Genomic DNA, 24,830 nt, shown 5'->3' with positions numbered 1-24,830 from the left:
TAAGAACTTCTGCCAAGTATACAGAACACAGTATTGGCCTACAGGTCATTGCCAAGTTGCCATTACACCAGAAGTGAAAAAGCCATGTATTTCACCAGAAGAAATCTATTTTTGTCAGCTCTAACGTGCAATGCCTGCAGTGCCATATGTTCTATGAGCTGAAGTGGGATCAGTTTGAGGTATGCTGCACTTGCCTCCGTGAGGTTTGTGTAGAAGACATGCTTGTGTTTTGTAGCTGAGCATGCCATTATCTGTTAATATCATAATGAATTTTAAAAGGGGGACTGAGCTAAAGCTTTTCATAGATGGGAGCAAGACGATAGTTCATACATCTTCACTATCACAATCTGACATTTGCATTTTTGTTTCTGCTGTGGGGGGGTGATTTGAATTTTTCTTTCAGTATGAAGAGTACAGTTATGGGCATAAATACTTCATTACATCAGAAGAAAAAAAACAGCATTTCTCTTGAATACATAAGTTTGTCAGTGGATGTATGAACCCCCCCACCAGTGTTTATAAACTACTTAACATAAAGATAGTCGACTTTTAAGAGCTGGAACCACCAGCTAAATTAATTTTGTAGCTGAAGGTTTAACACTTATTAACCTGTCACTTAAGACATAGGCAAATATAAATTAATAGAAAAGAAAATATTAATGTTTCTATTTACACGCATTATACATTACATGTTTTTCATTATAACAAGTCAGTCCAGCATTATGTGAATTACTCAGTTCCTTCCTGCCATCCCTCAAACTGCACTCTTCTTCCTGAACATTATTCTGTATGCATTGTTACCCCAAATTCCATTTATTTCTATCTAGTTTACACCTTTCTTTTTCTAAAGAGCCAACTTCCAGTTTTTATCTTTTACAGTATTCAATACTTTAAATGCAGTTTTAGGTTTTGATTTCCATGTTAAAGTAATTGTTTTGGCAGCCAGCAGAATTAAACTAGGCAATTCAGACTCTGCGTCCCAGCTCAAAAGAATCATTTCCTTAATTTCTAACTATGGAATTTTTTAAATCTGCCGACTTTACATTCCCAAAAACATATTTCCATTTACCTTTTTCTTATCACACCTCCCACGTGTACTATCTGCCAGAGGAAAATTTCTTTGAAATTTGCTTGTGGTATAAAAATACCTATGCAAATACTTCTGAGCAAAAATTCTAAGCCTTCTGGACTTAGTTGGATACTTGAGAGCCGTTCATATGTCCTGCGATTGTTCCCTGGTAAATTGCTTTTCTAGTCTCTTCCCAATCTTATCTAACCTCCTCTGATTTGATTCTTATATTTATGCAATCTCTCTTATTCTGTACTAATAATCTCATTTCTAACAGCAGCTTCTGCTGTAGACTCTACTACAGCAGGTCTTTCACTTAAAATTCCCCTGTTCCCTTTCTGTTTGCCTAGACTTTATCAATCCTTGATGGGGAAGGCAGTCTCGAACGTGCTATCCAAAACTACTACTTGGCCTCATCCATGCTGTCATTTTTCTCTCTAGTTATTTCCACCCAAAAACCTTTTTTCTTTTAACCATTTTCTCCAATAAATTTCATCCACATCTTGCCTTTTTTTCTGTATCCCTACTTAGTCATCCCAATTGGCAAAATCTCCTTTCTCCATTGATGTGTTAGCCTTGTTCTTAGAAAACGTATATGAATAATGTTCTGTATGGTGGTTACTATTCTTTTTACCACTATTTGTAGGTACCACAGTCTTGTTGTTTGGATGTTTTGTTTTTGCCATTTGTGTTCAAAAAAGTTTTGCATTTTTTCAGGTTGACAAATTCAGTACATATCAGAATCCTACTGTTGGTGTGTCCTACACATTACAGCAAAATAAACTTAATTTGAGTGCATTTTGATGCAACATGTATAGATTTGAGATTCTGTTGTCTACTTAGAAGCTATTGGGTTGTGCAAAACAAAGTGAAAGTGGGATTAATGAAGTTTATTGTCCTGAAAATTCCATAAGACTGTCTTGAAGCAGCAGAGACCATTCTTTTGAAATGAAATTCAAGACAGAATGGCCTTTGTAAATGGACAAGGTGCAACACTTAAAACAGCTGACTGAAAGTAAATGTAATTCTTTCTGTTTGCAGAGCAAAATGACAGTTGAAGCTGTCAAAACAACATGGTGAGATTTTAGACCTGAAAGTGTATTTTTCTGTATAAATATTTGTTTTTCTTTGTGTTGAGGCATAAAAATGACTTAAAATGGATTTTTAAACATTTTATTAAATCGTCATATTTTAATCTGTACACAGGCACTAGCAGAGCTCTAGTGATCTGTTATGGGAGTCTTGAACTCTGGGGGGGAGGGGGATCCACTGGGTATGGAACTAAGCTGACTTCATACCTCCCAGCTTTTGCGCCTCTGGGGAAAAGAATGGGTAATATTCACTTAGGCTGCAGTGCCTGGATTTTGCCTCTGAGAGGATCTAGTGAGCTGATTTGAGGGAAGGAAGGATAGCCATTTCGCAGGAGCAGGTGGATGGGCGGTGGTCTGTGAGCTATGTATGAAGACAGTTACATGATCAAGAGATTTAAAAAGTGCTAATTCTGCTCTACATAAGCTTGGAAAGATTATGTAGAATATGGCTGCCTTTTGGTGCATTAAAATTAAATATGCTCTATCAAATATACTGATCCCAGGGATACTGCCAGTATCCTGGCAGATCGATTCAGTGCCAGCTTCACCCCCCTCTCACCACTTAAAGGGCCCATCTCAATATCAAAAGATTGCCAAATTCTGGTAATCATGGCCATACAGGTAAAAAACACACTCTCCAAAGCTAAGAATACAGCATCCATGGGACCAGATGACATCCCGGGCTGTGTACTACATGAACTACAAAATGAACTGGCACCCCGCCTAAGTGTCATGTTTAATCGGAGCCTCATCTCAGACTTTGTGCATAATGAGTGGCGCACAGCTACAGTTATCCCATTCCACAAGGGGGATCCACCTTGGATCCCAGGAACGATCGTCCCATCAGTCTGACGAACGTGATCTGCAAAGCCATGGAACACATTGTCATGGAACTTATAAACGAAGACATTGGCAACCTTCAAACACTGGACCCCACTCAGTTTGGCTTCGTAAAGGGCCAATCGTCTCTTCGACCTGATTGACTTCTTCGAATCAGTCTCCAGAGCCATGGATGAGGGTAAGGCGGTCCACGCAGCCTATCTGGACCTCGCCAAGGCCATCGACACGATCCCCCACTGTGGAATTATAGATAAACTTGCCAAGCTGGGCATTAAATCCCTACGTCACTCGATGGGTTGCCAACTGGCTTACTGAAAGAACCCACACTGTAAAAGCAGCCGACTCAAAATCCAGCTCCAGACAAGTGACAAGCGGAGTACCTCAGGGTTCAGTCCTGGGACCGCTCTTGTTTGGCATTTACGTCTTTGAAGTACAAGCCAGCACTAAGGGACTCTGGCTAGCAAAGTTCGCAGATGACTGCAAACTGGGAGCCATTACTGAATCCCCAAACGATGTGGCTATTCTACAAAAGTTCCTTACAGAAACAGATGCTTGGTTGCCGGAGCCATGTGCTCAAGCTCAGTGCCAAGAAATGTATAGTTATCCCCTTTGGGAAAAACAAGTACCCATGAATTACTACATAAGTGGCAGTACAGTAAACACAAAGTGTGATAAGGGACTTAGGGACACGGGTGGGCAGTGGTCTCACCTTCGATAACCACATAGCCACAACAGTCAGGAAATCCTTCTGTGTGGCACACCATCACTAAGGGCTTTTCATCCAGAAAAAAGGAGGTAATTGTCCCACTGTACTCCTCCCTCATTAGACCCATTATAGAGTACAATGCCCAGTTTGGTATGTACCTCACAAGACACCTGCAACAACTGGAAAGCCCACAGAAATACCTCACTAAAAGAATCACAGGCCTAAATCAGATGCCCTATGCTCTGACAGTCTCAAAAAAAAAAAAAAAAAAAAAATTCCTTCTATACTCTGTCGCATATCGCCTCCTCAGGCGATCTCTGCTTAACATACAAGGCCATGTCAAACCCAGTGCTGCTGGACATGCTACACTTAAAGAAAAATCCCAATCCCTCAGAGCCACACGCTCCAGGGATCTAAATCTGGTCGTCACAATGAGCAAAACATGTTGGAGGGATAGGTTCCTGACGCAGACACTCCTCATATTCTGGAATAGACTGCCCATACATGTCAAGTTGAGCACCTCTTTGGCCCTCTTCAAAAGGAACTTTGACTGGATGGGAGATAGGAAATTCACCCCAGGGATCACGTCAGTCGCCCTGCTAGACAGGGACCAGGGAAGTAAATATTCTGGGAAGAAATAGCCAGGGAAATGTTACGGCTAGGCTTGTATAGGCCCTAGGGCCGCTAGCCTAGTACCAACCTGTGAACCTGTAATAAATTGGAGAAAATGCATTTTTTGTGAATTTTCACTGTAAGTTTGAAAACATTTTCATACAAGGTAAAACTAAAAACCTTGAATTTATTTGCTTTGCCATGAAGTCTGGAATAGTTCTTTTCAATTCATTGGGCCTAAACTCGTCCTTAATTTCAAGATCAGTCCAGAATTTAAAAATTACAAAAGGAGCATTGGTTTTATAGCAAGTTGGTCACACACTGCACTCAACTTCCAAATGTTGATACTCAAATCTCTTTTTGTAATGCTGATTTCTGTGAGTATAAAATCTGTGATTTTTCTGTGGAAGTAGATTCCACAGTGTGACTACCCTTAGTGTTGAGTAAAGGCCTCCATATAATTCCAGCAGCTCTTTAAGCAACACAGCTAACAAAACTTTCAAGCATACTTGGATATTGGGTTTAACTCCCTTATGAGCTGCGGAAGTGGACTATTTTTGGTACTTTTTAGGTGCTGAAGAAGCAGTCTTAGAAGCATTAGTAGAATCATTACTTATCTTATGGATCGATGGAGTCCATTCCTACTATGGTGTTAAAATAACCAATAACCGTAGTGAAGCTGTAACCTGTATACTTTTAGTATTGCAGAAGGGTTGCAAAAAATCACTACCATTCTGTAATACTGAATATCTCACACTGTTAGGCAGTCTGTGCTGGCAGCTTACAGGTGTGGCAGGGCTGTAACAGGACAGGCAGTGTAGGTGAAGTTTGTAGTCCCTGTTTATGCAATACAGTATATGCAAAGCTTGCATTTTGTATGTCCACCTGCATTGACTTACCTGACCTGTTCAAGTTCCCATCCACAAACGCAGGGGGACTGAAGTGCTTCAGTGTTTGGGTTGTGTGTTTTATGTCTAGCATTTGAGTAGCAGAGGTCTACAGTTTGGAGAGCTTTATGGTGAGTTTTGTTTTAAGTATAGAGTACACAAAGCTGTGTGTTGTTAAAGTAGTCTACTGTTTCATCTAGTTTGCAGATGACCAAACAAGGTGTTTGTCGTACTTTTTGAGATGGTTTAGTTAATGGATTCAGGCTGCTTTTAAGGTTTTTTAGGAGAGGTGTAGCATGAAAACAGAAACCTGCTTTCTTCTTTTTGTGGGAGTAATTAAGACCATCTTGCTTAGTAATAGCAGAGGCTAGGGGACTTAGTAGTTTCTATTACACAAGACAGAGGGGAGGTCTAATGAGACTGAAGGGAGAAAGGATGGAGTAATGAGACAGTGTCTCACCTTAGGGCATTCAGTCTACACCTTTCACTGAATGTCAAGCCCAGTTAGGCAGTCTGTGCTGGTAGCTTGCAGGTATGGCAAAGCTCAGTCATGCCTACTCTAAGGCCATTAGTGAAGCAGCTTGTACTGTTCTTTACAAGTTCAGTATCTGTTGCATTGTAGAGTCCTGGATTGTGCTGTCCAAGACAGCAGAGGGTAAATTGCTGGGGAGGGTGTCAGGACAGCAGTTTAGATTGTTTGTAGTGGCTGAACTATATAAAAACAAATTAGCATAACACAATGAATGCTAAATCTCCAAAGACCTAACCGAAGTTCAGCATGCCTATTTCTGCCTCCTGAATACACCGATTTATATTTCTAAGAATATTTTGAGAACATGGCATGTTTAATGGGATCAGACTTGGCATTCTGGGTAAATGTATTAGCTGTGGGTAAAAGTGCCTTTCTTGGCTGTGTTTGATGCATTTTGGGTTACCCTTTTAACTCCAAAGAAGTTTTAACTGTTTTCGAATCTATACAGCTGCTTGGAGAATTGGACCTTTACTGTAGCACGCTACCTGTCCTTATCAGGACCAATGAGTTTGTGCATACTGGTGTAGTTATTAGGTTTGCATAATGGTTAAGGTGTTTACCTTAGACATACGGTGCAGTTTGATTCTCACATGGTGTAATTGGTAGGCTTACAAAATGGCCCACAAGGGCAGTTTGCCTAGTACTAACCTATGAACATGTTAACAGGGCTTCACTCTTTCCTGCAAGACATGGATTGTGGTGTGTGTGTGTGTGTGTGTGTGTGTGTGTGTGTGTGTGTGTGTGTGTGTGTGAACTGCACTTCAGCAAGCTCAGAATTTAAGGCAGATGACCATCAGATGTTTCAGCATAAAAGAATAAGGCCCTGACGCTGACTTCAATGACCGTGTTGAACTAGTGGTCAGCACAACTGCTGGGTCTGGCCTGGGAGTGGAGTGTAGTGGTCAAGTTTATGCCCCTGTCTGAGAAAAAGGAATGTGACAAAAGTTGTACAGGTTACAAGTGGAGACTAGAGAAACATGAATCATGATCTTGTATTAGGAGGCAGAGTTGTTTACATGCTTACGGCATCCATGGAAATGAGTGACAACCTGGCACTACATCCATTGCATGTCCTCCGAGAAGAATGCGTGCTTGGCATGTGTGAGGTGCTAGGACCATAAAGAGAAAACACTGGTCCCCTCTAATAGATGACACCTCCATTCCTCGTTCACTCCCTCTTGCTCTAAGGGGAAAATTGGCTATAGGGCTATCACACACAGTGTAAATGAATGTGCCAATTGAGTGGTTGATGGGAGGCTCAATGATCGGGGGAACCTAAGACCATTACGATACCAAGTGGTGGCATGTAGCATTTAAGCTGAACTTGGGAGTTGCTAAGGAGAATATTTTTCTTTAATGGTTTCATCAAGCCGCCTCAGTCAAAGCTCCTTGTATTTGTAGCTGTGCAAGGGCTTGAGTACCCTCCCCCCTGGAAGAGTAGTGTACAAAGATGGAGGTAGCCATCCTTAACTGCTGTCATCGTCCTGGATTTCATCATAAACTGTAAGCACTAAAGTGGTTGATGGATATCAGTAAATCGTTGCCAGTAGTGAGCTAGTAACCTGGATTTAAGTGCTTTTTAACAAGATACGTGAAATTGGAGGCTTTGTACACAGTACAACATCGGTGCTTGTATCCATTTCCTTTTAGTAATGAATGCGAAATGTCTGTTATTGTCTGGGTTTGTTCCACAGCTGTTCCTGCTTCTCTTTATCTTTTTCATGTCTTTTTAGGTTGGCTGTTTTGATCCGTACAGTGATGACCCGAGGCTTGGAATACAGAAGATATCACTTTGTAAATACACTGGGAAAATGGTTGTAGCAGGCACTGCTGGACAGGTAAAGTTTTAATTTTATTCTGTTTTTATTGCTGATGTTCTTCGTGTTTCACTGTTGCAGTCATCACATTTGGGTTATCTGCCTGCAGGTAGCCCTCAGCCAGCCTGAATACCAGAATCTTGGGATTTCTGCATCGGATGCTGTCGCTTCTTCCATGACATCAGGTCGTCAGGGGTATAAAACATGCAGCTGACATTATATCAGTCTTTCTTGCCATGCGGTGCCCGAAGCAGAAGCAGTTCGCAAGTGCAGTCGGCACACCCGTGAAATTTTCGTTTTTCGAGTTTCAGACCTAAAGTCTTCTAAAAGATAAGTAACCCATTAGGGATCCTTTTTTCTTGATCTAACCAATGTCCGAAAAAATTAATTGTCTTACCTGTGGAAAGCAAATACCTCACAGAGATTTTCATTCTTACTGCATTACCTGTTTAGGCCCAGACCACGACGTCCCTCGCTGTCGGTTTTGTGCCTTGTTCAACGCCCAAACTATTCGTTGTTGGGCTATTTTTGTAGCTAAATTCTTCCGCTATCTTCAGTAAGCCATCCGACCACCGATCTTCGAAAAAATGAAAGGATAAAGAAAGAGACCGCATAGGTCCAAGGCTGCAGATGATGCTACCATTAAGCTAGTAGCCAGTCCACCGGTACTCAGTGAGGCCCATTCGCAGCCCTGATACCCACTTCTACAGATTCACAGGCCTCTACTGAGACCCATTCTTCAGCTATGGAACCTGTGGATGTCTCTGCCCTGGATGGGTCCGGAGCCGCTGTGCAGGCACCGGCTTCTGAAGGTGTTTTCAGGCCTTCCGATCTTAATATTAAACCGATGACTTCCTTTAAAACCAAAAATACCGAATTTCTCAGGCCTAAAGTTCGCACTACACCTAGGAAACTGATGACCAAAGCACATTCTAAGGCCAACATGCCACAAAAACAAATTATTAGAATGGCTGAGGACCTCATTACTTTAATTAGGGGAAGTCATCCTTTCCCCTCAAAAACACCCAGAACTGATTTTCCTTCTGATCAGGAATATGATTACTCTAATCCTTCTGATTTCTAAGATATACCTTTATCTACCTAGGAGGATTCTGATGCAGAGGATTCCATTCCCTCTGCTTCCCCTCCAGAGGATTTTTCCGTTGGTGAAACCCTGCACACCCTTAGAGAACATTTCCGCTGGGAGAGCCAGGACTACTAGCAGTCCAAAAGGAGACTCAGGGAATTTTTAAGCTTGCCTCAGCACAGGCCTCTAGCAATCCCTCCTGTTCTGGAAATTGTAGATGTCTTCCTGGAAATCCAGCCTTACCCCTGATACCTTTCCTCCAGCTCCCAGGAAAACTGACAGGTACTATAGAGTGCCGGACTCCCACAAATTCCTTTTTAAAAATCCTACTGCGGATCCAGAGACCATTTCCCAGGGACCTAAAGGCATTAAGGCTACAACTGCCAAAAATCCTTCCCTTTCGGGCAGGGATTCCAGGGCATTAGATAGATGGGGAAAAAGGTATACACCTCTGCTATGGTTTCCATTAGAGCTTTAAATTGTCAGTTTCATATGTTAAAGTATCAGCATATTTTGGAGCTAATTAAACAAAAAATGTTGTTGATTCCTGAATGTGCAGAACACAAAATTTTACAAGAGTTAATTCATTCTGCTAACCAAGTTGGTAAACATACTTTGCAATGTGGGTTTGATGCTTTAGAAGCATCTTGCAGGGCTGCTGTCACTGTGTCTGTTCTTAGAAGACATGCTTGGCTTAAGGACCAAAACTTGCCAGATCATGTCAAAGCAAAATTACTGGATGCACCATTAAATCAAGAGCATCTATTTGGTAATAAAGCAGAAGTCCTCAAAAGAATGGAGGATAAAGCTACAGCTATACAAACTGTTAAGGATTCCTTACAAGTACAGGCATCTAGATTCAGTAGGTATTGGCCTTCAAAAAACTGGTCGTTTCCAGTCCCTTCCAGGCTTTCAGTCCAAACCCTGGGGCAGCAGACCACCAAGACTTCAGTGCCAGGCTATGCACAGATCTAAGCAATGGAGTGCTCCCATGTCCAAAACAGGGAGTAGTAAGCCTCCATCATTTGGTAAAATTGCACAATGACTTTTTCTTAACTCTTCCAAGCCTTGCCCAAGTACTTGCACTTTTAGGAGGAAAACTCGCACTACATGCCAAAATTGGCAATAATTACCCAAGACAAATGGGTCTTAAACATTGTTTCTCAGGGATACAGATTCCAATTCCACTCACTCCCATCCATAAGCGGATGGCCAGACCTACCCCCAAACCAGTGGGCAGAGGCCCAAAAGCAAGTACTTTCTTTTCTCAGTATCAAGGCTATTCAGTCTGTCCCAGCAGAACAAAGGGGTCAAGGTTTTTACTCCAGACTGTTTCTGGTCCCCAGAAAAGAACTCTGGATCTGTCTATTCTCAACACCTTTTTGGTGGTTCCAAAAGTCAGAATGTTAACTCTCCAGCAGCTGCTTCCTATGCTAGCCAAGGACTCCTGGCTAGCAACCCTAGATTTAAAAGAAGCTTATCTGCACATTCCCATGAGGGAATCTTGCAGAAAATACCTACACTTCAGAGCAGGCTGTATGCACCATCAGTTCTGTGCACTTCCCTTTGGCTTATCTACTGCGCCCAGGGTTTTCACAAAGTGCCTAGCTCCAGCCATTGCATATTGCAGGCAGAGAGGAATTCAAATTTACCCATACTTGGACGATTGCCTGATTCAGTCAGGAACTGCTGCTTCAGCTTCACTGGGGTACTCCATCAACAAAAAGAAATCACAACTGATACCCAGCCAACAGATTGTATTCCTGGGAGCAAGCTTGAACACAACTTCCCAGATGCCATTCATTATTCACTATTTCAATCTACAGGCCAGCAAAACCCAGCTATCTGCAACAAAAATACTGCATACTTGCATTCTAATTCCATACGCAAGACTGCATATGAGGAAACTTCAGTGGTACCTAAAACGTCTCTGGTGTCAACATTCTCAGGACCTGGAAACAATGATTCCTATCATTCCTTGGCTAAGGACAGAGTTCCTTTGGTGGGCAGAGGCCTGCAGCCACAAGGGACTCCCTTTCATTCTACCCCCTGCCGCCCAAACCCTAACAGATGCATCAGACTATGCATGGGGGGCTCACATGGCAGAGCACTGCATTCAGGGCAAATGAAACCCAAAACAAAAATGCACCTGCATATCAGTCAAAAAAAAATGTTAGCTGTGCAGAATGCTCTGACAGCCTTCAAGGGCCTTATTCTTCCAGGACAGCTGTTGGTAAAGACAGACAACACCACAGTTATGTGGTACATAAACAAGCAGGGGGGAACCCATTCCTACCCACTCTGCAGACTAGCCATGGCTCTGTGGAACACAGCCTTGAGCAACCAAGTGCACTTACAAGCTCATTTCCTGCCAGGCAAACTAAATTCACTTGCAGACAACTTGAGCAGAAATCTCATGGATCCACACGAGTGTAAACTGGAACTCAAAGTATTCAAGCTTTTGAGGAGCAGGTGGGGGGCACCAGAGGTGGACCTTTTTTGCTTTCCCTCAGAACTATCAATTGAACAAATATTGCACCAGAACTCCCCACAGCCAAGCTTGGAAAGTGGATCCTGTCCTTCACCTAGGAAAGCCTTTCGGTGTATGCCTTTCCCCCCTGCCACTCCTCTCGAAGGTTCTACTAAAAATCAAACAGGACAAGCCAAGGACAATCCTGACTGCGCCAGACTGGTCATGCCAGCACTGGGTACCCTCTTTTGTGCAGTATGACAGTGCTACAACCATGGCACCTGCCTCAGACTCCTTCCCTGCTGTCCCAGACAGGCCAGATTCTGCACCCTAATTTACAGACCCTGAACCTTGCAGCCTGGCTAATCTCCTGAATGCAACACCAGGAAACCTCAGGAAGCAGGTGCTGGATGTCATTCTTCAGGCAAGGAGGCCTAGTACTAGAAAATCCTATTTGGAAAAATGGAAAAGATACTGTTCCTGGAGCCATTCTCAGGGAATGGGCACAACTGTGCCCAGCTTACCTCCTATACTAGATTACTAAACAGAAATGCTCCATAAAGGCCTATCCTTCTCTTCATTAAGATCCATGCCTCTTCCATCTCAGCTCATTATAATATTGAGCCACCCCTCTTCTCTCATCCTCTGGTAAAACAGTTCCTGAGAGGAGCCAAAGATTTAAGACCCCCCCCCCCCAGGAGAGCTCCCACTGCAGCCTGGGACCTTAACTTTGTATTAGAAAAGCTCACACTTCCGCCCTTTGAACCTGTGGCCACAGCAAAGTTAAACTCCCTCTCATGGAAAACAGCTTTACTTCTAGCCATCACTTCAAGAAGAGTGTCTGAATTGCAGGCCCTTATGGCAGTGGGAACCCTTCATTATCTTCCATGCAGACAGGGTTTCCCTCAGGACTAACCCATCCTTTATGCCCAAGGTGGTGTCTAGTGTGGCGTTAAACCAGTCCATTAATTTGCCAACCTTTTTTCCTAATCCTCAGAATACAGGGGAAAGGATCCTGCATTCCCTGGACGTGCACAGGCAGCTTAGGTTCTGTCCGGACAGGCCTAAACCTCTCAGAAAATCTGACCAGCTGCTAGTCAGCTTTGCTGCAGGGGCAGAGAGCAAGGCCATTTCAAAGCAAACCATTTCTAAATGGATACCACACTGCATCCATTTCTGCTACAAGCACCATGGGAAACCCACCCCACAGGGGATCAGAAGTCATACTACTAGGGCTTACATATACCTCTACAGCATTTTTCAGGGGAGTCCCTACCAGGTACATCCTGGAAGCTGCAACCTGGAGCTCTGTTCACACTTTCACCAAGTACTGCCACTTGCCTATATTTTCTAAATCCAGAGCTGGATTTGCCACAGCAGTCTTACAGGGCCTGATTGCCAGCTCTAATGCTTCATAACTACCTCTACCCTTCCTTAGCTTTGGGAATCAACCTGGATGTGATGACTGCAACAGTGAAACACAAAGAACATAGTACAGTTGTGTACACTTTACCAGAAATGTAGATGCTTGAGTGTATTCACTGTTGCACTCCTGGTTACCCTCCCTCCAGCTGCCTGACCTTATCCATTTTGTCTGGCATATCTTATATCACTGGTATTTGTTTTTTGCTGGGGGTATTGAATACCATGCAATAGCTTCCTATTTTGGGGGCACCTGACATATGGGGCAAGAAAAACTGATGTAATGGCGTCGGCTGCATGTTTTATACCCCTGACGACCTGACATCATGGAAGAAGCAACAGCATCCAACGCAGAAATTTCAAGACTCTGGTATTCAGGCCGGCTGAGTGCTACCTGCAGACAGATAACCAAAATGTGATGACTGCAACGGTGAATACACTCTAACATCTAACATCTACATTTATGGTAAGTGTACACAACTGTACCTTTTGCAGTGCAGTGGTAGCACTTTAACCTTGTTTATGAGCGCTTTAAAGCCCTATTTTTATTTGCATTGTCTTCGTGATTACCTGCCATCAGCAGTTCTCTGCTTCTCTGTCACCTGTTTGGTCTTAAAAGCTGAGGGCATGGGTTACCGACACTGGATTATAGTTGCTGGTTTACTTGTTTCATTTTTGTATTTTTGGGCTTAAATTATAAGTACCTTAAACTTCATATTGAAGAGTTGCGTTCAGTTATGCAAAAAAATTAAATGCTGTGCTCTTGGTTTTACTCCAGTATTTGTTTTTATTCATTTTCATCAACATGCTTTTGTATGGTAGGAATAATCATAGGCTATTAGCCTCCCACCCACCATTTCTTAAAACTTTGTCTTAACTTGATGGGAATGATTATAAGATGTGGGGAACCAGCAGTATTTTAATTCAGAAACGTGATAGTGTAGTGTTTAGGCTAATGCTCAAGGGGTTTTAACTTTTATGCCAGATTAATTTTCCTGCTGTTTGTGACAGATGTGAGGCTTTGCAGAAGCCTACTTGACAACAGTGTGCATGTATTTTTTATTCTCTAACTGTTGCTGCGTGACTTACTGTGCTGTCCTGCATCTCTTGAACAAACGTAGCAAACCTTTGCAAAGGAGTAGTTTTCCTCAGCTGCTTCAGACATTTTTTTTTGCTTGAAACATACTCCTACCACGTGACTGTGAACTGGAATAATTTATAACAGTCCTCCTTACTTCATTTTTACTAAACTTATACTTTGACTTTCTTGGCTGTACAGCTGGGCCTTTGTGGTTTACTTTAGAAAAGTAATTGATGCCATCAGGGTGGGACCCCTAAACAGCAACACGTACTGCCTTATTCATTGTGTATATACTAGTGCTGCACTTGTTGCCATGGTACAGTCTGCAGGTTACTTGTTTGTATTTCACTAATGGGGGAGGGGGAAAATAATAGCCCTATTTTCTGTGGAGGTTACGTCTCCTTATTCCTACAAGTTTATCTCCTCTAGTATCCTGGCATCTGAAAGGACCTTGCAATAGCAGCTGACAGGGAATCTCTGTACTCTGAATGCATGACTTACAACCCCCGACCACACACACACACACTTCTTCCCAAACAACCGGTCATATGTTTTGTCCTTTCCTGCTGTAACCCTCAAGTCCCCTCCTTGTCCAGCCACCAGTAGTGAAGACAGGTCTGTCAGTTCAGCCCATAAGGTTATGGCTGTGAACTGCTAACTAGCTTCGTCCTCTAGTCCTGGGTTTGATTCCATGTGTCCCCATTTGCCGTCTGTGTGATTGAGAGTTTCACTTCATTGTACAATACTCCTAGGTTGGCCCTGAAAGGAGGCAGTTTTGCTTATCTTGTTTACCTCATTAATAGTTTAATAAACTTAAGGAAATAAGCTTGTATGTTTCAGTACTTGTTCACATATCGTAACTTTGAGGTTCCCACTCCCTGACCTTAAGCGCGCACAGATTATTCCATGAGGTCAAAAGGAAACAAATTGACCTACTTTGTTAGCTGTATTGAAATCTTCACTGTTAACAAATTCAAACCATTACTTATGCCACAAGGTGACCCACATTTCATTTCATCTGGTCTTTTCCCTTGCACAATGAAATATTGGGTTTGTTTGTGATTTGTGTTTTGTGTAAGCACCATTTCTTTTTCATTTATGGGTTGATAAACTGTTTAATCTGTCATTTTTTTGTTTTCTTGCATATTTAATGCAGGTGAATTACAGGACAGTACTTTTAACACTTGCATACTTTAGGCTAGTCACCAACAGACTTTTAATGACCAGAACCAGTCATGGTTACTGCTTGAATTTTCCTGTTAGAGTTTTGAAAGAGTAAGCCTACTTTACTAGGAAACTGCAGAGTTCATTTCATACACATCAGCAGTCTACCATACATACTACTGAGAAAATATATGTTGGCTCAATTTCCATCCTAAAAACAAAGTCACCACACCAACTTTGAAACACCAGGAAACACTAAAAATTACTAAACCCATCCGAGCACCACTAATATTCTCAAGAAATATAAAATACAAAATAATTTACTGGTATTTAGTGCTCTCATCTCATTAAAGCGACTTCATCAGAATACACACTAGTACATTGAATTCTCCATTTAAATAAGATTAATGACAATAATTTACATCATTAAACCTAAAATCTTACACATAAAATTAAAGGGATAAACCCATAAAATGCTAAATGCATTGAAATGCCTAAAATACATAATACTTGCAATACAATACAGTACCCCTATTAATAAACAAAAACTTCATTACATCAAAAATTCATAAAAAAAAAATGTATAACTTATTTGCTCTCTCCATTAACATAGGAACAATAGATAGTGTCATTTAGACCAGGTGGAAGCGTAGCTAATTTTAGCTGCTACTGTTTCCTTTTTCTTCAAAAGATTTTTCCAGTCCCCAACTCTAGGATTCATCCTAATAATGTCCGGAATCCCAAACATAAACTTCACAAACCCCGTATAGGAAAGGGAATAGTTATATAGAGCATTGGTTAATTTCTTATTTTTCATATCATTATTGCGTTCATAAACTCTTATTTAACATGCGTTCTGTTTTACCCACATAAAAGTGGGTGCATGTCATACAGATTGCCAGATGCATCACCCCTGTAGTACTACAGTTCCCCTTCCTAAATAGTACCTTGCTCTTTAAATTATTATTCAAAACTATACTGTCTTGCTTGATAAAGTTCAAACCCACTTTATTAACAAACATAGGTTGAGGGCGGCCGCGGTGGTGCAGCGGTTAGCGTTGCCACCTAACAGCAAGAGGTTCTCTGGTTTGATTTTCTGCTGGGGTGCCTTCTATTTGGAGTCTGCATGTCCTCCCTGTGGTCGCGTGGGTTTCCTCCGGGTGCTCCGGTTTCCTCCCACATCCCAAAGACATGCTGTAGGTGGATTGGACACTAACTTGGCCCTAGGCGTGAGTGCTTGTGTGTGTGCCTTCTGTAAGAAGGTTGGGCGCCGAGCTGGCAACTCAACACCGTAAAAACTCCACTGCCAATCATGAGTGGTCAGGTGATCCGCTCTGGCAACCCCTAACCGGGAAAAGCCGAAAGAAGTTGTCATTCACCCACTTTTCTAAAAATCTCATTGTTCTAAAAATATTCCAATTCATTTCCAGTGATTTTTTTACTCCATTAGTATTGTTATTGAACTGCAGAACACAAGTTGTATCATATTTCCTATTCTGACAACCATCCAAGTGAACCCTGGTCATTATTACTCTTAATAAAACTTTCTCCTAAAAGTGGCTTATAGAAGGTACCCCATTTTCCATACACCTCACTGACAATTTCATCCACCAAATTATCTAGGATACCCTCTGTCCTGAAACATGTTGGAGACCTTTTCAAGCTCTGGGCCCAAATCTTCAAAATGTGAGGTCATACGGGCTACCCTAATAGCCTGACCCTTAACAATACGATGTCCTTCAAGAATGCAACTGCAGTCATAACATATGGGTTGTCCTGCCTCAGGCAGCCCTTCGGTCGGCCGGATTCCAAAGTCTGGATCCGGCGTCGGCCGGTGTCGCCTCCTCTCCGACGTCAGAATGGCTGGAGTACAAAGGCATCGGCCGACGCCATCTTCTTCAGTCTTTCTTGCCGCCCGGTGCTCGAAGCAGTTCGCAAGTGCCGGTCGGTCAGCTCCTGTGTTTTCAGTTACCGAAGTCATCTAAAAGCTAAGTACCCCATTGGGGAACATTTTTTCTTGCCTCAGCCGATGTCAGAACAAATTGAGAAAGTTAATAATTGTTTCTCTTGTGGTAAACAAATACCTCATAAGGACTTCCATTCTTACTGTCTCCCTTGCCTGGGCCCAGACCACGACGTCTCGGCCTGTGCTTGCTTTAATAAGCGCACTCTCAGGCGCCGGGCAGAATTTGCCGTAGACTTTTTTGGCGATTTCTTCGCTTACATCATGCCGTCGGAACAACCGACAGCACAAACGACCAAAAACCGCAAAGACCGGGACAGACATCCTCGGGCCGCGTCTTCCACCGATATTTCTCCTAAGCCCTCCGCGAGTGCTTCGGTCCCTTCGGAAACAGTAATTCAACCGCTCCAGGCCGACGACACCGCGTTAAAACGATCTTCGGTCTCGAAGACCACTCCGGTGCCGGATGTTGATTTTCCTCCAGAAACCGAAGTTCTGGATCTACCCGACACCATTCCTGTGGACAAAGTTACTCCTGCACATGGGGCAGCTAGGCCTCCTGTATCCATGTCCATCAAGGCCTTTGCACGTGCTAAGGCCGCCAGCCAGGCCAAGGCCCATCCTAAACCACCTTCTCAGGCCCCTGCTTCTGATAGACAGATCATGTCTCTTGCTGCAGATTTAATCTCTCTTATCAGGGGGTCTCAGCCTCATCCTGACAGAGGTTCTCAGCCGCCTGCAGAAAAAAGGCCTAGAACTGAGCAGGCAGACAACCTCTCTTCAGATGAAGCCTCTGGGGATTCAGAGCATTCAGATACCCAAGAAGAATCCTTCCATGCCTATGAGGACTCTGATGCTGAGGAATCAATTCCCTCTGCCTCCCCTCCAGAGGATTTTTCCTTCTGGGAAGTTCTCCACTCCATGAGGGAACATTTTAAGTGGCAGGGTCAGGAATTTTCTGATTCTAGGAAAAGGCTATGTACCTTCCTTAAGTTACCCCAGCACAGACCTTTAGCTGTCCCTCCAGTTATGGATGTCCTGGATGATGTTTTCTCCGACTCCAGTGCTTCCCCTGATTCTCTCCCTCCTGCTCCTGTCAAGCCAGACAGATATTACAGGGTCCCTGACACTCACAAGCATCTCTTTAAGGCCCACTCTGTGGATCTAGAAACTATTTCACAGGGCCCCAAAGGAGTGGCTACCTCCTCAGTCAAGAATCCACTGCCAGCGGACAGGGAAGCAAGGTCCCTGGAGAGATGGGTTAAAAAAGTTTATACCTCTTCCACCCTTGCCATGAGGTCACTTAACTGCCTTTTTCACATGTTTCAGTACCAGGATTATTTGCTGGATGATTTGCAGAAAAAGCTAGCCTCTCCTGAGCCTATAGATAGAAAGGCATTGCAGGATCTGGTTCATAACTCTCAGCAGGTTAGCAATCATTTTCTTCAGTGTGGTTATGATGCATTGGAGGCTTCATGTAGGTCAGCTATGACAGGGGCTGTTATTCGTAGACATGCTTGGTTAAAAGAACAGCCACTGCCAGACCATGTTAAAGTAAAACTACTTGATGCACCTCTGGAAAAACAGAAGCTTTTTGGTGCTAATGCACAAGATGTGTTGAAGTCCATTGAGGAAAAGGCTAAATCAGTACAGACAGTCAAAGATTTTCTCCAGGTTCAGCCACCCAGATTCAGTAGGAATTGGCCTTCAAAGAATTGGTCCTTTCCAGACTCTGACAAGTTTCAAAGGGGAAAAAACAGGCGTGCTCGAGGTAGAGGGCAATACCGAGGCTCCTACAGGGGCCGCCAATGGCAACCACCAAATCAAAGTAGTGACGCAGGTACTCCAGCTGCACCACAAGGACAATCACAATGACTTTGACGTTCATACCGCCGAACAAGGCTCAAAGAGAAGCACCTTTAGGCGGAAAATTATCCTTATTCTCAAATAACTGGCATATCTTAACCAAGGACAAATGGATTCTGGATTTAATAGACAAGGGTTACAGATTCCACTTCCATACTTTACCAACAAGACAAGGCATGCCAAACCTGCCACATCATCAAAGGGCAGAGGCACTCATTCAAGTTTCAAAGCTGTTAAAAATAAAAGCAATAGAAAAGATTACTCCTCAGGAACAAGGCCGGGGATTTTATTCAAGACTGTTCCTTGTTCCCAGAAAAGAAAACAAGTGGAGGCCTATACTGGACTTGTCTACTTTAAATACTTTTCTCATTGTGCCAAAGTTCAAAATGCTGACGTTACAGCAACTCCTTCCCATGCTGGGCAAGGGGTCTTGGCTGGTCACTCTGGACCTCAAGGAGGCATACCTGCATGTCCCCATCAGACACAGTCGCAGAAGATACCTCAGATTTCTTGCAGGGACAGAGCATTATCAATTCTCAGCATTGCTGTTTGGCTTATCTACTGCGCCCAGAGTGTTCACGAAATGCCTGGCATCAGTAGTGGCACACTGCAGGCTCCAGGGGATCCAAATATACCCTTACCTGGACGACTGCCTCATACAAGCAGACAACAAACAGACCTTGATAACAAACTTGGACTATGTCATTCAATTACTACAGGCTTTGGGATACACAGTCAACATTCAAAAATCAAGACTACTGCCATCCCAACAGATTATTTTTCTAGGAGCCAAACTGGACACAAAAACACAAATGGCTTTTCTCACAGAGGAGAAACAAGAGCAGTTACCAGAGTACTTCAAAAGCCTAGCAAAACTCTCCCAGCTGACTGCAAGGAAAATCCTGCAGGCCCTGGGGTTCATGGCATCTTGCATTCTTCTGATACCTTTGGCAAGACTTCATATGAGAAAGCTGCAATGGTACTTAAAAGGCTTATGGTCCCAACACAGCCAAAACCTAGAGGACGTAATCCCACTCATTCCATGTCTACAAAGGGAATTTATGTGGTGGGCTCAAGCAAGTCATTTAAACAAAGGCATGTCTTTCAACAAACCTCAAGCAAGTCAAATCATTACAACAGACGCCTCAGATAATGGATGGGGGGCGCACATGGAGGACAGATGCGTTCAAGGGCAATGGACCCCAAGGGAAAGGCATCTGCACATAAATCAAAAAGAAATGTTGGCAGTGATACATGCGGTCGAGGCCTTCAAAAAATCACTTCAGCTAGGTCACTTGCTAAACAGACAACACCACTGTTATGTGGTATATAAACAAGCAGGGAGGCACTCATTCTTATCCCCTCTGCAGATTAACAATGATTCTTTGGGAAAAGACCCTGAGTCTCAAGATCCACTTGCAATCCCAGTTCGTGCCAGGCAAGGACAATATTCTGGCGGACAGACTGAGCAGAAGCTTCTTGGATCCCCACGAATGGATGCTGCATCCTCACATTTTCTCAAGTAACAAGTGCATGGGGAAGACCGGACATAGATCTCTTTGCTTCTCAGGTGAATTAATCACCTAGAAAAGTTCTGTACAAGGACCCGCCATCCTCTAGCCTGGAAAACGGATGCTCTCTCCTTCAGCTGGAATTCCCTAACAATTTATGCATTCCCTCCACTACCACTATTGACCAAGGTGTTACTGAAGATCAAAGCAGAACAACCAACAGGCATTCTGATAGCTCCAGACTGGCCAAGGCAGCACTGGTACCCATTGCTGTTGAGCATAACTCGGACCAAACCGTGGCCCCTGCCTCTATGGCCTCTACTTCTAACTCAGCACAATTACAAGACTGTACATCAAAACCTGCAAACTTTGCATCTGACAGCTTGGAGATTTCCATGATTCCTCCACATACCTCTCTTTCCAAAAAAGTTCAAGAGATCTTACTGGAAGCACGCAGACCTTCCACCAGAAAAAATTCAGCAAAGTGGAAGAGATTCATCGTCTGGAATGCCAACAAGGGTCAGGATGCATCAGTAATGAGCATACCTCAGATATTAGAATACTTGGCAAAAATGTGTCATAGTGGCCTCTCATATTCTTCCATAAGAATTCACGCTTCAGCAATCTCAGCAAAATACAACTGTGACCCACCTGTGTTTTCGCATCCCTTGCTAAGACAGTTTCTAAGAGGGATAAAGAATATCAAACCTCCCAGAAAGCCACCAGTACCTGCATGGGACCTCAATTTCGTCTTGGAAAAACTAACTCTTCCTCCCTTTGTACCAGCAGCATCTTCAGAAATGCAATTTCTCTCCTGGAAAGCAGTTTTCCTATTGGCAGTAACATCAGCAAGAAGAGTCTCTGAGATACAGGCACTCATGGCAGTACCTCCCTTTCTCATTTTTCATCAGGACAGAGTCTCTCTAAGAACCAATCCTTCATTCATGCCAAAGGTAATATCCAGGGTGTCTCTAAATCAAGCCATACACCTGCCTACTTTCTTCCCCAATCCTCAAAATAGGGGGGAAAAGCTGCTGCATACTTTGGACATACACAGACAACTACGCTACTACTTGGACAGAACAAAGACCACCAGGAAGTCTGACCAACTTTTTGTAGCCTATGCTGCTGGAGTACAGTGAAAAGCAATCTCCAAACAAACAATTTCAAAATGGATTGGACACTGCATCAGATTCTGCTATTCCTTTCATGGAAAAGGTGTGCCAGCCAATATTAGGCCACACTCCACCAGAGCCATAGCCACATCCACAGCCTTTCTAAGAGGTGTGGCTACAAAGGACATTCTAGAGGCTGCTACATGGAGCTCCGTGCATACATTTACCAAGCACTACAACCTGCCTTTATACTCCAGATCCCGAGCAGGCTTTGCTTCGGCAGTCCTGCAGGGCATATTTAGCTACACCATCCCTTTCTTAGATCCAACCACCCCCAGCTTGACTATGGTATTCAACCCATATGTTATGACTGCAGTTGCATTCTTGAAGGACAGTACAGTTTTGTACCTACCATAAATGTAGATGTCCGATAGATATGCAACTGCAGTTGGATTTTCCCTCCCTCCTACCCCTCTGCTATTTTTTTATGGGTCCACTACCCCTCTTCCCTATTAGCTGGGGGTATCTTTTATGGTGTATCTGTTTATTACTGTTGTGCATGTCTGGAATTGTTTATCCATTCACCAACTTTAGCCTTCCTTGGAGGGCACCTGGCATCTGGGGCAAGAAACACTGAAGAAGATGGCGTCGGCCGATGCCTTTATACTCCAGCCGTTCTGACGTCGGAGAGGAGGCGACACCGGACCCAGACTTTGGAATCCGGCCGACCGAAGGGCTGCCTGAGGCAGGACAACCCATATGTTATGACTGCAGTTGCATATCTATCGGACATCTACATTTATGGTAGGTACAAAACTGTGCTTTTTTCCTGTCCCAATGGATGATTGCTTTCAAAGTGCAAATATGCATTGCAAAAAGTATTCTTTCTGTATATCCTGGACCTAAAAGCATTGGCCCCTTTGGATATGAAAGTATCCAAATAATTCCATTCAAATCATGCTGATATTACAGAAAAACTCACTAGCCTGAACATAAACCCCTACGTCACGAGATGAGTTGCCAACTGGTTTACAGACGGAACTCACACGGTAAGAATAGCAGACTCCAGGTCCGACTCTAAACCAGTCACAAGTGGTGTCCCGCAAGGCTCAGTCCTGGGACCCCTACTGTTTGGCAAATACTTCTCAGAAGTACAGGCAAACACAAGAGGACTATGGCTAACCATGTTTGCCGATGACTGCAAACTGGGAGCCATAATTGACTCTCCAGCTGACCCGGACATCCTCCAAAAGGGCCTTACTGAGACGGACACTTGGTGTCAAAGTCATGGCCTTAAGCTAAATGCCAAAAAATGCATAGTCATCCCATTTGGGAAAAACAAAACACCCACAAATTACCATATAGGTGGCAGCCCCCTTAATACAGAAGAGGTAATAAGAGATCTGGGGACCCAGGTAGATAGTAATCTCTCCTTTGACAATCATATTGCCAAAGTAGTTAGGAAATCCTTCTATGTGGCCCATCTAATTACTAAAGGGTTCGCATCTAGAAATGGAGGTTATAGTGCCCCACTACTCTTCACTCATTAGACCCATAGAGTACAATGCCCCATTCGGGATGTACCTCACAAGACACTTCCAACAGCTGGAAAGACCAAAAAAGTACCTCACTAAGAGGATTACTGGCTTCAAACATATGTCCTATGCAGCCAGACTGAAAAAACTCCGGCTGTACTCAGTGGCATATCGCTTACTCAGAGGTGATCTCTGCCTGACTTACAAAGCCATGTCCAACTCAGAATTGATGGACATGCTCCACCTAAAGAAATCCAAGTCAGTGAGCCACACGCTCTAGTGAGCTAAACCTCGCCACAACAATAAATAGAACATGCTGGAGGGATAGATTCCTGTCAGAGACTCCCCGTACTTTGGAACAAAATTCCAAATTACATCAGGCAGAGCCCCTCACTAACACTCTTCAAGAGAAACCTTGAGTGGATGGGTAACAGAAAATACACCCCTGGATCACTTCATTAGCTCTGTTTGACAGAGGATCAGTTAATTAATCAATGGGGCAGTGAAAGCCGACACACTCTGGCTAGGCTTATAAATGCCCTCGGGCTGATAGCCTAGTACCTACCTATGAACCTATATGCAAAAAACAAGAAATTTGTGCTAGAATTTAAAGGAACACTCCACCCTCTCATACAGTTTAACTCAATCGTTGTTTCTTTTCTCCCTACAATATGGTTCCAGCATTGTGTATGTACCAGAAACCTGCATGTAGTTTTTAAAACTTTTATTTCCTTGCATTGAAGTCAAAGGAAGGGAAAGCCCACCTACTTTTTTTTTTTTTAAACTCAACTTCTCACATACTTTGTAGAGAAATTAGTCTCCACTTGTATGACATATAGATGCAGTTAAATCTGTAGTTTACCCTATCAGGTACTGCTGTCAATCTTAGATTGGTTATTAATCCTGCTAATGTCAAGAACACAGCAGCTAGGGGCGTGGCTAGCATGGTCATGGTGTAGCAGCAGATTTCACAAGCTCCACTAAGGAAATATGTCTTCACTGGAAATTTGTTTCATATCAAGAAAAAGTGGATTTATTTTTGCAGAATTTGATAGTATTCAACATTCTCTTCAGGAATATCTACTTATAAATCAAAATTGGTTATAATTTCCAGTCAAAACGTTTATCTGAACAAATACTTCACTTCTGGGAGATTTTCAACATGAGTTATACTAAGGCAAACAACCAGGATTCCAGTATAAAAAAGGAGCTACAGACTTTAGTAACAACTATTCAAGACCTCACAACTAAGATTGATATAATTGACTGTAAAATAGACAACTTTAAAGAACAAACTACCAAGCAGATGGATATGCTTCACGAGGATTTAAAACCGCAAAAATTCAAATTACTAATATTGAGGAATCCTTAACCAACTTTGATGGAAGATTGCTAGAAAATGAAAACAACATAGAATTTTTGCTTAAACAAAATACTTAATTACAACATAAACTGGATGATCTAGAGAATAAATCACATCAGAATAATATAAGGATTTTTGGTCTTCAGGAAAATATAGAAAGAAACAATATGTCAAGTTTCCTTAACTCATGGCTGCCAAAATTTCTAGAGTTACCAGAGGCTTTATCTTTTGGTATAGAGAGAGCACATCGGTCTCTCAAATCAGGAAACAGTACCAACAGGAAACAACCTAGATCTGTTATAGTCAAATTCCTATCATCTTCAAATAAAGACTTAATTCTAAAAACAGCCTGGTCAAAAACACCTTTAAAATACAATGAAACTCTCATTCGCTTCAATAATGACTATTCAACAATGGTAATTACTAAAAGAAAGTTTTTTTTTCCTCTAATTAAAGAACTGAAAAAGGTACAGATTAAGACTCGCCTCGTTTCCAGCAAGGCTGAAGATTTTTCTTCCTGATGGACCTTCATTGTTTGAGGATCTTGATTCCGCTGTGACGTATGTTAAAAACCACAAATTACTGGAAAAAATAGACGAAATGGAGTGGGCTAACCCCTCTCTCTTAAAAGAATGGCTCCTAAAACTACATGGAAATTACTGAAAAACAAAAGAGACTAAAGAATAAATGAGAAATGCA

The 24,830-nt window shown here is 42.8% G+C and overlaps 1 protein-coding gene across 1 annotated transcript in view; it reads left to right on the top strand.

Annotated features, from left to right (window-relative positions):
• The window catches only part of LLGL1 (LLGL scribble cell polarity complex component 1), a 668,031-nt gene that overhangs the window by 436,328 nt on the left and 206,873 nt on the right, over nucleotides 1-24,830 (top strand). The window contains exon 10 of the mRNA XM_044088928.1: nucleotides 7,471-7,575. Within this exon, the coding sequence (XP_043944863.1) occupies nucleotides 7,471-7,575 (105 nt within the window). The remainder of the gene's footprint in view (nucleotides 1-7,470; nucleotides 7,576-24,830) is intronic.

Source organism: Protopterus annectens, chromosome 12.part0 (genome assembly GCF_019279795.1).
Source record: "Protopterus annectens isolate FY-2018-M chromosome 12.part0, PAN1.0, whole genome shotgun sequence".
Lineage (NCBI taxonomy): Eukaryota > Metazoa > Chordata > Ceratodontiformes > Protopteridae > Protopterus > Protopterus annectens.
This window is presented reverse-complemented; position numbering and strand designations above follow the sequence as displayed.